Here is a 16,718-nt window from a genome sequence, read left to right as displayed (position 1 = left end):
ACGTGGTCTTTCTAGACGGAATATTGTGAGGAAGAATCATATGCAAAACAATAGCCTGGCGTTCATTTTCGGTGAAGGAGAAAATCCATACCGCCATGCCGAAACTGCGTGTACACACTTATTTACAGAGCCTATGCTACACATACACACACACAGGAGATTAAAAATTCACATAATCTGAAGCAAAACGCAAACCAGAATGCAAGAACTGCGCAAATGCGGACATTTGTGAGGTAAGTTTAGTTTAAAATAATACGAGGAGAAGTGTGACAAAATATGGTAACATATACATAAGTCAACTACAGATGAGGCGGTGGGATTTCAATTCTGTGTTTAGTAGGCTACTGGTTTGACGAGGCTGAATTTAAGATTCGGGATGCGGTGAAGTTAAGTTCGATTCCACATAAATATTGCAATTTTCTACCACCAGGGGGCAGTGTTGACCGCAGAGCTATATGATATACGGCTCTGCATTCGCCTGCCACGCAGTACCAGCTAGACAACAGGCACTCTTCACATACTCGAGTCTCCCCTCTTTCATATGACACCCCCCATGAACAATTCCATCTTAGAAAATGGGCGTTTTTTGTATTTCAAAGTCCAGGGCCCGATTTCACAAAGCTATTTTTGTGAGTGTTTGCCACCCACACCTCAGGCCTTACAGCTCCAGAGCTCATGCATAGAGATAGATAGATAGATAGATACTTTATTGATCCCCAGGGGAAATTCAAGTCTAAATTCAAATTCAAATCTATGCGATGAGGCCTGTTGGTGGGTGTTTGCAGGTTGCCAAGGGCAGCTCTAGAGGTCAGCCTAGGGGTCCCCCAGGGTCTCTGCTAGTAGCCTACCCATATGTGGTAGAATGTCCGATGCCAAATGGATTTTGAGCGACTGGGATATGTTCTGCTGCTCATGGGGGGTGTCATATGAAAGAGGAGAGACTCTAGTGTCCATATGGGGCATGGACAGTGGTCCAGTTCTGCTGCTCATGTGCCCATTGTTGTTAGTTTCTGTAGTGGACATGGATCAGCATGGGCACTGCTGCACAGCACTATACGCAACAAACTGTGCACTGTGTATTCTGACACCTTTCTATCAGAACCAGCATTAACTTTTTCAGCAATTTGAGCGACAGTACAGTTGGCTAGAACTACACGGACCAACCTTTGCTCCCTCACGTGCATCAATGAGCCTTGGCCGTCCCTGTCGTCGGTTGACCGCTCTTCCTTCCTAGGACCACTTTTGATAGATACTGACTTCTGCAGACTGGGAGCGCCCCACAAGAGCTGCAGTTTTGGAGATCCTCTGACCCAGTCAGCTAGCCATCGAAATTTTGCCCTTGTCAAAGCTGCTCAAATCCTTACGCTTGCCCATATTTCCTGCTTCTAACACATCAACTTTCTGGACAAAATGTTCACTTGCTGCCTAATATATAAGGAGATGATCAGTGTTATTCATTTTACCTGTCAGTGATCATAATGTATAGTATATATACTCTTTTGATCCCATGAGGGAAATTCGGTCTCTGCATTTATCCCAATCCGTGAATTAGTGTGATTAATGTGATGGCTAATCAGTGTATTCACCAGTGATTTTAAGCACACATTTTAATTTTCAGATTCAGAATCAATTTTCCTTTAATACAACTCTAATAGTTTAATGAAGTTCAACCTCAACACACCACAATGCAAAGGCCAAATGGCTAAACATCGCTACTGTCTAAACATGCAATCCAACATGTCTTCTTCCTTATCTTAGGTGATGGAAGCAGAAGGAATGGTACTCTTATCAGTTACTGCTGGTCAAGTGCACACCTGTTCTCCATCCTTTTCATCTCTGAACAAACACACAAAGAAGCTCTAATGAATGTAAATGCTGATTACACCTCACAATTACTTCTTCTAACTTCTTCAATGACTGATAACTGACTTTTACTGCAATTGACAGTAAATGAAAACTGAAATCCTTAATACTAATAATTATGTTTGAGTTTCTTGAAATTGCTTCTTTGGTGAGTCTATGCATTTATAGTTGTATCTTATTTCCCACTATGTGTGTGTGTATGTGTGTGTGTAGTTTAATAGTGTGGACTGGACCACCAACCTAGGCCTGATTTTTCTCTCATATGAGGTCTTTCAGACTGGTGTTGACAATATCCCTCCCGTGACCATTGCAACACTGGTCCTCAATATATTTGTTTATCTGTCGCCAGTGAAACCTGTCACACAGGTGGGTGTCGGGCTGAGAGGTAAAATAATGTTGTTTAGATAGTTTTTTTTTTTTTATTATTTGCACAGGTCATGTTTTAGAACAGTGTTAACTTTAAATTGTAAAACAAATATATTTCAGCTCTGATCTACGATTAAAATACAATCCCTAATTTCCTTAGTTATGTACTATACAAATGATCTAAGCTTCTTCAGGAATATTTATTAGATATTTGTACTGATATTGATTTGTATTTTGTGCATTGTGTATTTATTTCATGTAAACCATATATGAAATAAGTGATTGAATGTATGTGTACACATTCATGTTTCAGGTGTGCGTTAGTGTGCAGACGGCAGTATGGCAGCGAGAGTGGCGTCGTATGCTCTTGGGCCCATTCCATCACAGGAATGATTGGCACCTCAGCCTCAACATGGTGTCCCTGTTGAGGGCAAAGCCTTTGGAGCACTTCCTGGGCGGGGTCTGGTTTGCCTGTCTGCTGGCCATCTTCTCCTTGCTTACAGGATTGGTCTATCTCCTGCTGAGGGCGGGACTATACGTGCTCACAGAGGATTCCTCACATGGCTCATGGTGTATTGTAGGATTTGATGGTACTGTGTGTGTACTGTGTGTGTGTGTGCATATGTTGTTTATACTGACACTGCATATCCTGACGTAAATGTGTGTGTTTGTATGTGTGTGTGTGCATGTGTTGTTTATACTGATCCAGAATATCCTGTTTGTGTGTGTGTGTATGTGTGTGTGTGTGTGTGAGATGTGTGTGACTAAAATGTGAACTATTCATAATAGAACCTATGACAACTCTGTTGTGATCTGTGTGTTGTGCAGTCTGAGACTGGTATTAACATGGGCTACCACTATGTATCAGCTGTGCTGATTGGTCTGCATTAACGTGGGTTACCACTATGTTTCAGGTGTGCTGATTGGTCTGCATTAACGCATTAACGTGGGTTACTACTATGTTTCAGGTGTGCTGATTGGTCTGCATTAACGTGGGTTACCACTATGTTTCAGGTGTTCTGATTGGTCTGCATTAACGCATTAACGTGGGTTACTACTATGTTTCAGGTGTGCTGATTGGTCTGCATTAACGTGGGTTACCACTATGTTTCAGGTGTTCTGATTGGTCTGCATTAACGCGGGTTACCACTATGTTTCAGGTGTGCTGATTGGTCTGCAATAACGCATTAACGTGGGTTACCACTATGTTTCAGCTGTGCTGATTGGTCTGCATGTTGTGAATGTCTACTACCACCCCAACTCATTGTCCCAGCTCATGGGATTCCCTGTGGCCACACGTGTGACCTGCTGGATGGAACTTTTCCTGGTGTATGCCTTGGAACCTGGGTGAGACCCACTAATACACATGGAGACACACACACACACACACACACACACACACACACACACACACACACACACACACACACACACACACACACACACACACACACACACACACACACACACACACACACACACACAGAGGGAGAGAGTCCAACAGTCAGTCATGTTTCTTTTGTACAGGGTGTCTGTGTTGACACCTCTGTCTGGATTGCTGGTGGGTCTTCTCTACACCAAAGGGCCTCTGAGGAGTGCAATGGCAGGATGTGCAGGTACACACCAGTTTAAGATACAGATAACAGATTCATACAACAGTGTGTTTTAGTTGAGGATGTCTGTGTGTTGTCCCATGATGTTGTGGCTTCTGCCATATCTGTCTCTGTTAGCACAAGATAGTGATTTTTTTTTTGTGGGGCCAAACTATATGCCAAAAGACCACTCGACATACCAGGGAGGGGCTTGTGTTTGTGCTAATGTGTTTGTGCATCTACCTGAAGGTGTCATGACAGGAAATCAGACAGGGAGAAGATCAATGTACTTCTATGAGTCAGGTATGTGTGCACGAAGAATCCAGCCATGAAGCTACCTTGTACAGTAGCATACTGTACTCTCATAGAGTTGTTAGTTTCTGGTTTGCATACATTGTTCTAATGAGTCCCTTTGCCTAACATATACCTTTGACACAAAGGTGATGTTATGGTTAGCTTCACAGAGTAGCATACTCTGCATTTTCGTGCTTTCTAGTTCAAGCACTACTTTTATGAAATATAACCTGCATACTGTATTTTATAATGACAGAAGTTTGGAGTGAACGATAGTGTACCTTCAACAACAAAGGACACTTCTCCTTTGCTTCTCCTTGTTTATGTGTAAATAGGTTACAGTGGATGGCGCAGTCCTAATCCCACAGCAGATCTCAATCATCCACAGTTTAGTCGAAAGCAAGCCCCTGCCACACACTCCAGTGAGACCAGGTGTCCTGATAGACCGCCTCGTGCTAATTCCTCCCCACACACTCCGTCCAGGAAGCAGCGCTGTCCTGGTAGACCCCCAGCCAGAGATGCTTTGAACCCATATGTCCAGCTTCATGACCTGCATCCCAGAACTACCAGGCAACTAACCAAAGGAGCCTCTTGCAAATGTGAGTTACACATGCATGCATTTGTGCATGCAAGCGAGGTACATATATTAAAATATTCATGATTTCAAATACACATGCACATACAGTACAGGCCAAAAGTTTGGACACACCTTCTCATTCAATGTGTTTCCTTTATTAATCATGACTATTTACATTGTAGATTCATCAAAAGTATTAATGAACACGTGGAATTATGTACAAATGGAATTATGCACAAAAAAGTGTGAAATAACTGAAAACATGTCTTATATTCTAGTTTCTTCAACGTTGCTATTTTTTTTCAATTTATTACCATATTCAGCAAGCCATAACTTGACAAATACTCATCTGTGGGCCAAATAACTTTGCATTCATTCATAGTTTTGATGCCTTCAGTGAGAATCTACAATGTAAATAGTCATGAAAATAAAGAAAACGCATGGAATGAGAAGGTGTGTCCAAACTTTTGGCCTGTACTGTACATACACATGGACCTGGGTACATGGATTGTCATTAATCTGTGTGTGTTTGTGAATGTTTGAGCCTGTGAATGTTGATATATATATATATATATATATATATATATATATATATATATATATATATATATATACATACATATATGTTATATATGTATACGTTATATATATATATATATATATATATATATGTATGTACATATGCTTGTTTCTTTCAGATGTATTCACCTGCCCTTGCTGTCCCAGAACATTTTGCCTAAGGATAGCACGCAACCGTCACCTTCTCACTCATGGAGATCAGCCACAACATGGTGACTATCAAACTCTGTATTTAATACCGTACATTTACATTGGTCTATGTAATTACAAAATTCTCTCTCTTTCTCTCTTGTGTAAACAATGCTTTAGTGTTACCTCAAAAGTAAATGTTAGTTAGACAGACCTGGAGAGGCCTACCAGCTAGTGTCTCACACCAACTGTGAATTTTGGTGGAGAATTGGTGAGGATCTGGGAGTGCAAGGCTGGTATCGGTATTTTGTCTTTTTGAAGGCTACCTGAATTTAAGCTACGCACAAGATGATCTTGGGAGAAACCTTCATTCTTTCCTTCTGCTGTGACCATGTTCCCCAACTGACTATTGTTTTTTCCCCCAACAGAATCATCTTCCAGGCCACACCGCCAGGTTAATCAAAGTGTGGATGACGGACCACCAGATCCAGACCCTGTAATGGTGCCCCAATCTCCAGACCTGAACCCCTCTGAAAACCTCTGGAATATAGTTAAGAAGAAGCTGGGTAGTTACATGGCATCAAACCAATCTGAGCGGCTTATTCAAGGTCTGAAAACATGGCATCTTTTTTATAATTAAATATCTATCTATTCAGGTGATAGTGCTGAAATGATTGTGAAAATCATGCGTAACTGGTATGGATATACTGTGTGCATGTGGTATGGATATACTGCGTGCATGCATGTGGTATGGATATATTGTACCTCTTATGCTTACTAAGTTTATTTTCAAGGGCCCACTAACTCAGCCAAGTCTGCTGCTTCTGCCAGACCATCTAACCCTGTCACAGAGGAAGTGCGGCACCGACGTCTCCTGAGGTTTCAGCATCTGACATCTGAGCCAGCAGCTGCTTTTCCAGCTGGCAATTTATTTTCAGAGTGACTATTTGCACCCCTGATACAATTAGCCTTGGCCACACAGCTGGGCTATTTGCACCCTCTATGATGCCTTGCAACAAATGCAAACGTCAGCAGAAAGTGAAAAATTCAGAAAGGTTTTGGCACTAATATCTGTTCTGATGAATTTTCTGGTTGAAAGGTTGTATTTTATTTTCATAATCTTTGTTCAGTGAATACATAAGTCCGTCATTTTGTTAGTGAACAGCAATCTCATGATTATGACGGTCAGGCCTGCGAACTATTGGCTACTATGAGATGTAGGAAGAACACATGAACCATCCAAAAGTTAGAGAGATACGTAGTAGGGTAGGCTATTAGGAAAAGACTGATAGCCTATATACCCTCCGTTTTTAAAAATAATTCTGTTAACACTGATATGCTACAAACATGTTATAAACAGCTGGGAAAGGCTGTCGCAAATCCCTCGAACAGGTGGTCAATCAGAGATTTCAAACGAACGAGGGAACATGTCACAATGCAACACGTTGTTTTCCCTTGTTGAAAGTGAAACCATGAGTTTTCCCACATCTCAACTGGCCAAAGTTTTCAGAAAATAATAATGATAATTTAAATGATAAAACCTCATTGAAATAATATGCATTTTCCACATGGGGTCTTAGAAGCTGTCTCCTTCTAGCCACAGCGTTTTTGTTGCAAACATAATCAACCTAAGCATGCTCAGATGACGTGATAGGCGATGTTGCTCACCTGTCCATCATCGTAAAGCCCGATTTGATTGGTCCGTCAGATTTGGGGCGAGCATAGTTGCTCCACAACGGAACAATGCCAGACCGAACTTCCCGACCTCAAATGTTGTGGGCGGGACTAAGTTCGGCTGGCACCCAGGCTAGCGAACAATAAATTTGCCTGCAAACTTCCACCAGCCATGTGGAAGCAGATAGATGGCTAGCACGGTGAGGCACATAGGAGTACAGGGTTCAATTCTCGTGAGAAGTGTTTTGGCCAGAGCTGTTGAGAAAAGTAGCTACCAGTATTTGCATCCCTAAGTACAAGTTTGCAGATTCCATCAGTATTTACACCATGGTGTAAATAACACACATTGCTATGTAACAGAGGTCGTCATTTGTCCGCCGCTCACGGCCCTCGAACCCACCACCTCGACACACACACCGGCATGGGAGTCGAGCGCTCTAACCACTGAGCTAAAAGCCCAGGCTTCCAACTCAGCGGTTAGAAGCGTTCTTAAGGTTAGGGGTGTGAGGATTTACACGCGCAACTAGCATGCCAACTCAGTTCGCCTCCGTTACATATACACCGGGGTATGAATAGCATCCACTTCTAATTATACACAGCATACATTGATATTTGTATTGGGGTGAAAATAGCCGTTGATATTTATTATTTCTATTCTGGATAAAAAACTATATTACGGTACTTAAAGTATCTATCTATACAGTTTATTAATTTTCTGCTTGTATTGGTGGAATTTGTGTATCAAAATGAGAGTTCCAAAAACATTCCGTACAACTGTGCAGATGTGATGTACTCTTCATTCAATGATTTGCACTATGTTGATTTTGGCTGGGACTTGAAACCTTTGATATTTTAATAGGAGATAGCATGGGTCTGTTGTTACCTGATCAAATTATTATATAAAAACTGTTTTCCTTTTGCTGAAGGAAAACGATTACCCGTAAGATACGATTGGTCAGTGTTTTGGAGATAACATTATAAAAACGGCCTCTGAATGTTTTCCACCAAATTCTTGTGTTTGTAATTTTTTTTTTCTTTAAATGGATATGACAATAAAAAATGGTGTCCTAACCATGGATGATTTACTGTGTTTGTATTTCAACACTGTTAATGATTTCAAGCAAGCCCACATTAAACTGAACTTATCCATCATCAGCTATATGCTCATTCCTTTTCATTTATCTGTGATAAGTGTGGTTGTACAACTTCTCTGAAGCAGGAGAGTATCACTAAAGCTACTTAACTAATCTTTGACAACCAACTGGTTGTTGACCGACAAAGATGCAAAGCAGCATGGTAATTACAAAATCAATCATGTTGTAGAGATGTTAATAAAAGCCAGGAAGTGCAACTACATGCCGAAGGCAATAACTAATAACTGTCGGAAGAGTGTTATCAAAATCTCCATAATGACACACACAGATGTCCATATCGAAATTAAATGCATTTATTGTAACTTTTAAACAGTTCACATAATGATTTATTTAGGATACTGGTGTTTGCATATAAATATCTGCTTGTGTGTTTGTGTGTGTGTATATGTGTTAGTCAAAGTGTTGTTCTATGAGGAAGGAAAAGGTTGTGTTCCAATTGGTGAAGATGTTCAAGTCTTTTTTGTGTGTGCAAGTGAATTTGGCACAAGTGTGTGAGTGTGGCCACTGGACACAGCAATGAAATGCAGTAATTAGAAGACAGGTTTTGCAGCTGAGAAGAAAATCAAGAATGAAATGGTCTCTAAAACATCCTCCACCTTTCATATACAACTATTGTCCACTTAATGGCCCTCAACATCCCAATTAAATTAAGTGACAATATTCTCTCTTACACACGACTAAAAGAGAGCACCTATCTAATTTTATCCCCATAAGCCAGGTGTCAGAGAGACACACTTGGAAATTGGCCATGTGGGGTCCTTCAACTTTTTGAGGGATTCCAACCTTGTTTAACTTTGAGGGACATTCTCACTTCAAAATGCGGACGTGAACTAGGCCTACAGCGAAATTAACGACAAGCACAACACTGATTATTCTGGGGGGGGATTGCACAAACCCAGGCAGAGATTTAGAGAACAAGACATCCAGATCGATCAATGGACTTTCCTGAAAATAAAATAACATATCAACAGAGGGGACATGCTGACTTAAAGGAATCTAATAATGCTATATGTTATGCCTCGCAAGGATAGACCACTAAGCTAGAGGGAGATAATATGCCCTTTTACAAGAATGATCATCATCTAACCTCCACTGGAAATACTGACAATATTCTACCGACGCACATTGCATTAGAGTAGATATAACATACACTGATAGACAAAAAATGATGATCCCATACATAGGCTTCATAAAAATATGGGTCTTATGTGGATGACAAAAATTTGTTTCCAGACCATTTTTTTAATAAATGCATAGCATTTTTTCAAAATATGGGGCATACAACTCCGCACTCAATTTATTGCTGAATGAAGGTACGACTGCAACACTGTGCTTTACCTGTCTGTGGCTGTATGTGTGTCTGTGTGTTTGTGTGTGTACTGTATGTGTGTGTGAGAGACAGACAGCAAGAGAGATTGTGTGTGTGTGTGTGTGTGTTGCTATAAACCCAGGCATGACCCACTTCCCACTTTCCTTTTCCTTTTGCATCGTTTAGTATCCGACACATCTGTTGGAAATATATAGATGTACGTGCACTCCTACATGATTGCTATGACTCACTTCTTCCCTTCCACTGACACTGTACATCTCTCCTCAAAGTAACAGCACTGACAAAACAACAAGTCAATCTGAATCATAGGAGAGCAAAACACCTCTCCCTGTGCAGGAAAAGAACAGGGATAGAGAGAGAGAGAGAGAGAGAGAGAGAGTAAATGTGTGCATCAATCTTTTCTGTTTTCTTTCAAAATAGCACCACAATAATCACTAGCTAAATAAATACTTTTGACATTTACAGTAAAAATATAAAGCATTCCTGTTCTTATGACAGTGCAAACATATTTACATACATTAGAATATATCATTAGGGCTAAAACAGTGAGAAGCGGGTTAACATGACTCTAATCCTGTTAATACAAAAAGTGGATATGCCGAGTACTGAAAACAACCTGGTGTGTGTGTGCCTGTGTGTGTGTGTATGTGTGTGTGTGTTAGTATGATTTAATGGCTTTTGTTAGTCCTTAAAGAGAAAATAACACACCACCTCTCTTTCAAACAGATAAACAAGCAGAGAGGTTGAGGAATATACCAGAAGAGACAGACCAGACAGAAGGACCCCTGATGGAGAGCATGACTCGCAGGAGGATGACAGGAGGCCACTTAGCTACATTAGCATTAGCAATGCTTCCAAACGCATGAACTGAAAGAGGAAAAAACTAAGACAATGATTACAAAAAGGATTTATCTGAATGTATGTGTGTGCATTCATGTCCTTTTGTGTTTACGTATGTGTCAGTATGTGTGTGTGTGTGTGTGTGTGTGTGTGTGTGTGTGTGTGTGTGTGTAGGCACTATATCATGAAAATGATAGTAACCTACATTGGAAGATAGATAAACAGACAATGGGCAGACATCAAAGGAGCGTCACTGCTTTTTCTCCCAAGCAAATGATGCTTCAATCAGTATCCCCTTTTGCCATGTGTTGGACCGAGTAGGGAGAGAGAAAGGCAGGTTGGAAGAGAGAAGGGTGAGAGAGAAATAGAGGAAATATGACATCTTTCAGGTGCCATTCACCTTTGACTGACAGAGGGACAAAGAGGGCAGCTAGTTAGCGGCCCATAAATCACAGAATGGAACAGGCATGGCGTAAGTGCTTAGCGCTAACAGTAGCTACGTTCAGCCATGATGTATTCATTATCCTCGTTGAGCTTTCACACACTTACAAAAGTCATCGAAGGCAGTGCAGAAGCAGAGCCAATGAAACAGAGTGGAGGTTCCTGAATGACAATATCCACCAATTAGGAGAATGTGTTACTATGGAAAGGAAGAAATGACTCCAAAATGACTCCAACCCAACCAATAAAAATAGGGGTGACTAACTTTGGAGAACTCAGCACTTGACTGACTGACAAACCATCAGCCAATAGCATCACAGGATTACACACTGCTAAGAGGCTCCTAGAATCTAAGCCTTTAAAAAAAAATGTTGTCTGAAACAAAAAGACACAAATTGAAAGGTAATCAAATCAAGTATGTTTTTGCCAGATGCTCTTTGCAGAGAAATGTGTTTTAAAGAAAACAGAGCATCCATGAGTTCACAGTCGCTTCTTGCCACAGAAAACTAGGGGGAGGGAGGAAAGTGACAACAAATGAGAATGCTCACTGCCTCTGCTTCTGTAATTTTCATAGTCCACCGCTGCCCGATGCCTCCTTTAGGGCAACCACTCTTTGTGTGGCCTGCTCAGTGTGGTTGGTGGGCGTGAGGGGGATGGGGGGTGTGGGGTGTGGAGGGGGTTGGGTCAGGTCACACCTTCATGCAGACCCGGCAGCGGCTGGTCACTTGCCGGTGGTCTCTCGGGTCGTTCAGTATGGACTGGCTGGGGCCGTGGCCGAAGTTAGCTTCGCCGTCGCTCACGCCGGTTAGCCAGTAACTGTAGATGTTGGCGAAGTAGTAGCAGGAGCCGCGCGGGCCCTGGCACTCCACAAACGGCAGTGCCCGGAAGTCCTGCAGGCAACTGCCCGACGATGTCAGTGACTGGCCGCCGCCCTCATCTCCTGCACCCGTGTGCTGGTAGACCCAGACGCACACACAGATACACACACAAACATACATGTGAGGCAAAGTAGCCTTAATCAGTAACAGTGTGGTCATAAAATACATAACAAATCATTTTCAAATCAATCACCTACTGTAATTTACAAAAATGTCTAATTTCCTGTATAACTCATTTCTATGAATGAATACCCCTTATACTGTCTGCGTACAACAAATCCTGTGCCTCCTCAAGCACACACACACACTACCTCAGCCATTTATTGGCCTGACTTTTGCACTATTATATTGACTGTCTACTGTATGCACAATTGCACAATTTCAACCAAAATTTTGCTGCTCTTATTTCTTTATTGTATGTGCCTTCTTATTTACTTTTTATATTGTTTACTTGAATGTTATGTTTGTCTGTGGACTTAATTGGTAAAATATGTCTTGTCTCCACCGTGGGATAGTGGGAAACGTAATTTTGATCTCTTTGTATGTCTTGACATGTGAAGAAATTGACAATAAAGCAGACTTTGACTTTGACTTTGACACACACACACACACACACACACACACACACACACACACACACACACACACACACACACACACACACACAGGTCCTCACCATCAGGAAGGAGTAGCCCTCCCACAGAGGTCTCCAGTTAATCGGACAAGAGGGTAGGCTGCTGTCCTGGCTGTGGATGGCAATGGGCACAGAGGGGGCTTCGCACACCACGCAGCGGCTAATCAGCGAACGGATGCCCTGGCCCTCGACGGGCATCATGGGCACCGGCGCGTTGGTGGAGAGCCAGTAGGACTTGTCGTTGCGGCTGGCGTGGTTGCAGGAGGCCATGTTGCAGTAAGAGAAGGGCATGGTGCTGAACATGCGCATGCAGGAGCCGGCCTGGCCTGTGGGGAAGAGGGTGCAAAGTGAGACAAAGATAGGTATGTACGTACGTACATCCACACACACACACACACACACACACGCACACACACTGGGAGAGGAGTGTTAGAATAGCCAGACTGGGATTGGTTCAGTATGTGAAATGTCAAAACCCAATTAAAATTCAATAAGAGTTTGTATGTAGCTGTAACTGTGACCAGTGGCCAAAGAATGGTACATGATATGAGTGACTGCTGGCTGCAACCTGAATCCTTGCTGTGGCACCCAGATGACATGTGGTCCAAAATGTCACATCTTTAAGGTGGCTTGGAATTCAGTGTTTTGCTTCAGTGTGTCTTGGTGATACAAGCTCAAAAGCTTACACTTGTCTGTTTCATATTTGTACATAAGACATGTTATGTACATGTTGGAGAATGGCAGGATGTGTGTGTGTGTGTGTGTGTGTGTGTGTGTGTGTGTGTGTGTGTGTGTGTGTGTGTGTGTGTGTGTGTGTGTGTGTGTGTGTGTGTGTGCCCGTGTGTGTCCATTTGTACCAAGGTCCTGTGTGTGGGCTTTCTCCTGTCCCTCCAAATAGAGGAGACTGTATCCAGTCCACAGCTCATTCATTTCAGAGGGGCACACAGGGATGGATTCTGATTGGCTGTGCATGACCAATAGAAAACCAGAGTTGTAGGTGATGCGGGGTCCCCGATCTCCTGGATCACCGATCTCTCCTGTGGGACCTGTCACAGAGAGAGAATAAGCATGCATCTTTAGAGACAAGGTGGGTAAAACACACAACACACACACACACACACACACACACACACACACACACACACTCACCCTGTAGTCCTCCTATTCCTATGTCTCCATGATCTCCCTGGTTTCCTGTAGGTCCATTAGCCCCTGGTGCTCCAGGGGATCCTGGATATCCTGGGTCTCCTGCATCACCCTTATGGCCTGAGGACACAGTTGCAGGGGGAAGATTTATACTGGGACACAGCAACAACAAAACTGAGGCTCTGCCTGGAGGTATTCATTCACTCTATCTGTTCCTCATAAGGAAACAAAAGTACTATCTACAGTTCCCCCCGAGAACTCACAGTTTAACATCAGATGCAGGGAATGTGGAACTGCATAGACTGCTTAATAAAGCAGGAAATACCACATCAGATACACTCTCTCACAACCAGTTTCATTTCTCTCCTGCTGTTAGCACTAAATCAGTCCCTATCATTATCAAATGGCAACTTTCGCAGGTTAATTTAAGAAGACAATATGCATTTAGTTCAATTAAATAATTGGATAGACAGCACCTTCATCCATTTCTCTTCACAGAGAGTGAAAGCCTTTAGGGATAGAGACAGAGCAGAGTTGGATATAACAATCATGGAGAGATAGGCAGAGACATAGAGACAAGGATCTGAAAGAGAGAGAGGCACACACACTCTCTCTCTCTCACACACACACACACACACACACACACACACACACACACACACACACACACACACATACACACACACACACACACACACACACACACACACACACACACACACACACACACACACACACACACACACACACACACACACACACACACACACACACATACACACACACACACACACACACACACACACACACACACACACACACACACACTGCCATGATGTTCTGTCTTCTTTCCTTCACATACTACTAATTACCTGTACAATTAGTAATGCTTGGGCAACACATTGTGTATTTTTGTAATGCCAATAAAACTCTACTGAATTTAAAGAGAGAGAGAGAGAAAGAGAGAGAGAGAGAGAGAGAGAGAGACACAGCAATGGTTGAGGGGAGGCAGGAAGAAACTGAGGGAACAAATGAATTTGGGTGATAGAGAGACGGGGTGGGGGTGGGGGGGGTTGACACAGACGCGGTGAGTAATGAACAGAAGGAGACCACACACAGACGCGGTGAGTAATGAACAGAAGGAGACCGCACACAGACGTGGTGAGTACCTTTGCCACCTTCTCTGCCGTTAGGGCCGGAGAACCCACGGTCCCCTGTGGGCCCAGGTAGACCAGGAGGCCCCGGAGGCCCAGGTAGAGGACGGGGATGTGGAGGATCAATAGTGAGCCCCGGGTCCCCCTTAGGACCTGCATAGAAACACACATAGGTTTGTTAATGCCTCAAATCTCCAGCAAAATGAAACACACATAGGTTTGTTAATGCCTCAAATCTCCAGCAAAATGAAACACACATAGGTTTGTTAATGCCTCCTCAAATCTCCAGCAAAATGAAACACACATAGGTTTGTTAATGCCTCAAATCTCCAGCAAAATGCCCTTCAAATCTCCAGCAAAAAAACACACACAGGTTTGTTAATGCCTCAAATCTCCAGCAAAATGAAACACACATAGGTTTGTTAATGCCTCAAATCTCCAGCAAAATGAAACACACATAGGTTTGTTAATGCCTCAAATCTCCAGCAAAATGAAACACACATAGGTTTGTTAATGCCTCAAATCTCCAGCAAAATGAAACACACATAGGTTTGTTAATGCCTCAAATCTCCAGCAAAATGAAACACACATAGGTTTGTTAATGCCTCAAATCTCCAGCAAAATGAAACACACATAGGTTTGTTAATGCCTCAAATCTCCAGCAAAATGAAACACACATAGGTTTGTTAATGCCTCAAATCTCCAGCAAAATGAAACACACATAGGTTTGTTAATGCCTCAAATCTCCAGCAAAATGAAACACACATAGGTTTGTTAATGCCTCAAATCTCCAGCAAAATGAAATACAACATTCAACATGTCATAAACACGTCTCTAAAGCAAACATTTGCCTCACATTATTAACACTTCAGTCATAATATGACACTTTGGATACATCATGTACACACTGTTGCTCAAAACCTAAAGCTCTTCTGTCTTTCATGGACTTATGATGTTGAAATACACAGTAAACATGTAAACAATATTAAAAACAAAAATAGTGATTTTTTCCAAATAATTTGCTGTTGTGAATACAGTATTTTACACTCAACAAGAAAAACGGAGGCAAAATACAATGACCACCAGATGCTTTGCTTTTTCCAATGAAGATATACTACCCATGTGTTTTTTTTGAGGGGGGGGGCAGTTGGGCATATATATTCACAGGCCTATAGACTCTTTCAACTGCAGACACAAACATGTGCGTTCCATTTCCGGAAACACAGAAAACAACATTAAGCTAATGGTAACTTGGGGACAAAGGACAAGTTTTACGTAATGTCAACTTTTTAGAACATTATGCTAAAGTCTCTGCATTGATCTCAACATTTCAACCGTAAATTCTCTAGGAACAGATTGAAAAGGTCTATAACTATAGAGTATATCTATTCATAGGCTTATACTAAGGCAATGATCGGATGGTGTTCAGTAAAGTAATGACTGTTTGTATATTGAGGACTGAGTGTGAAGTGGCGAATAAGTGTAGCATTTTGATAGGTTGTGTTTGAAAAGCAAAATCAAGTTACTTCCTGTTAGATTTTTGTGTGTGAGGTAGAAGAGGTAGGGGTAGGTGTGTGTGGTGGTGTTTTGCTAAATGTGTTTTAGGAAATTGAAAACTCAGTGAAACACTGAGAATTAGTGTGTGGTTTTGCAGATTTGGCGTGGGGTTATGGTGTTGTTATGGAAGTGTGTGACAAGCAAAGATTTAGTGTGTAAGCAGTTGAAAAAAAAAACTGTAGTGTATAGCCATATCAGTGTGCCTGTGGCAAGCCATGTGTCTGAGAGGCTGTGGGACTCACCTCGCTCTCCCTTTTCCCCTTCCGGGCCTTTGAATCCATTAAACCCTTTATCCCCATCACCACCTCTGGGTCCTGGTGAGCCCATGAAACCGGTTTCTCCGTGTTCGCCTGAAATACACAGTCTCTAAGTCAGCGCATGTGTGCCAGTGAATTTGCATAAGGTCTCAGCGCATTAATGAAGGTTCGACACCAGGCACTGCACTTGCTCCCACTGACACAATTACCCTAATACAGTACAAATCCCTGTCTGAATGGTTCTCTACAGAAC

At 42.2% G+C, this 16,718-nt stretch overlaps 2 protein-coding genes across 5 annotated transcripts in view; one reads left to right on the top strand and one right to left on the bottom strand.

The window, feature by feature from the left end:
• The first annotated feature begins 8 nt into the window (after positions 1–8).
• On the top strand, positions 9–6,773 carry LOC125308797 (rhomboid-related protein 4-like). Its single transcript, XM_048265403.1, has 11 exons — positions 9–233; positions 1,759–1,868; positions 2,077–2,229; positions 2,543–2,819; positions 3,444–3,576; positions 3,757–3,845; positions 4,071–4,124; positions 4,451–4,714; positions 5,391–5,483; positions 5,829–6,008; positions 6,195–6,773. Exons 2-11 carry the CDS (start codon positions 1,863–1,865, stop codon positions 6,341–6,343), a joined length of 1,398 nt encoding a protein of 465 aa, XP_048121360.1. The 5' UTR covers positions 9–233; positions 1,759–1,862; the 3' UTR covers positions 6,344–6,773.
• A 3,754-nt stretch (positions 6,774–10,527) lies between these two features.
• The window catches only part of col4a4 (collagen, type IV, alpha 4), a 71,058-nt gene continuing 64,867 nt past the window's right edge, over positions 10,528–16,718 (bottom strand). For all 4 annotated transcript variants that reach the window (XM_048265205.1, XM_048265204.1, XM_048265207.1 and 1 more), the window contains 6 exons: positions 16,451–16,558; positions 14,667–14,804; positions 13,501–13,617; positions 13,209–13,397; positions 12,394–12,677; positions 10,528–11,792 (listed from right to left, as the gene is read on the bottom strand). In XM_048265205.1, coding sequence (XP_048121162.1) covers positions 11,529–11,792; positions 12,394–12,677; positions 13,209–13,397; positions 13,501–13,617; positions 14,667–14,804; positions 16,451–16,558 — 1,100 coding nt within the window. In that variant the 3' untranslated portion in view covers positions 10,528–11,528. The remainder of the gene's footprint in view (positions 11,793–12,393; positions 12,678–13,208; positions 13,398–13,500; positions 13,618–14,666; positions 14,805–16,450; positions 16,559–16,718) is intronic.

This window comes from Alosa alosa, chromosome 15, assembly GCF_017589495.1.
Source record: "Alosa alosa isolate M-15738 ecotype Scorff River chromosome 15, AALO_Geno_1.1, whole genome shotgun sequence".
Lineage (NCBI taxonomy): Eukaryota > Metazoa > Chordata > Actinopteri > Clupeiformes > Clupeidae > Alosa > Alosa alosa.
The sequence above is the reverse complement of the archived record's forward strand: the minus strand, read 5'-3'. Positions and strand labels throughout refer to the sequence as shown.

Coding starts and splice junctions, on each gene's coding strand:
- LOC125308797 (XM_048265403.1), top strand. Junction 3,846..4,070: donor TGCAATGGCAGGATGTGCAG/GTACACACCAGT, acceptor ATCTACCTGAAG/GTGTCATGACAGGAAATCAG. Junction 5,484..5,828: donor TGGAGATCAGCCACAACATG/GTGACTATCAAA, acceptor TTCCCCCAACAG/AATCATCTTCCAGGCCACAC.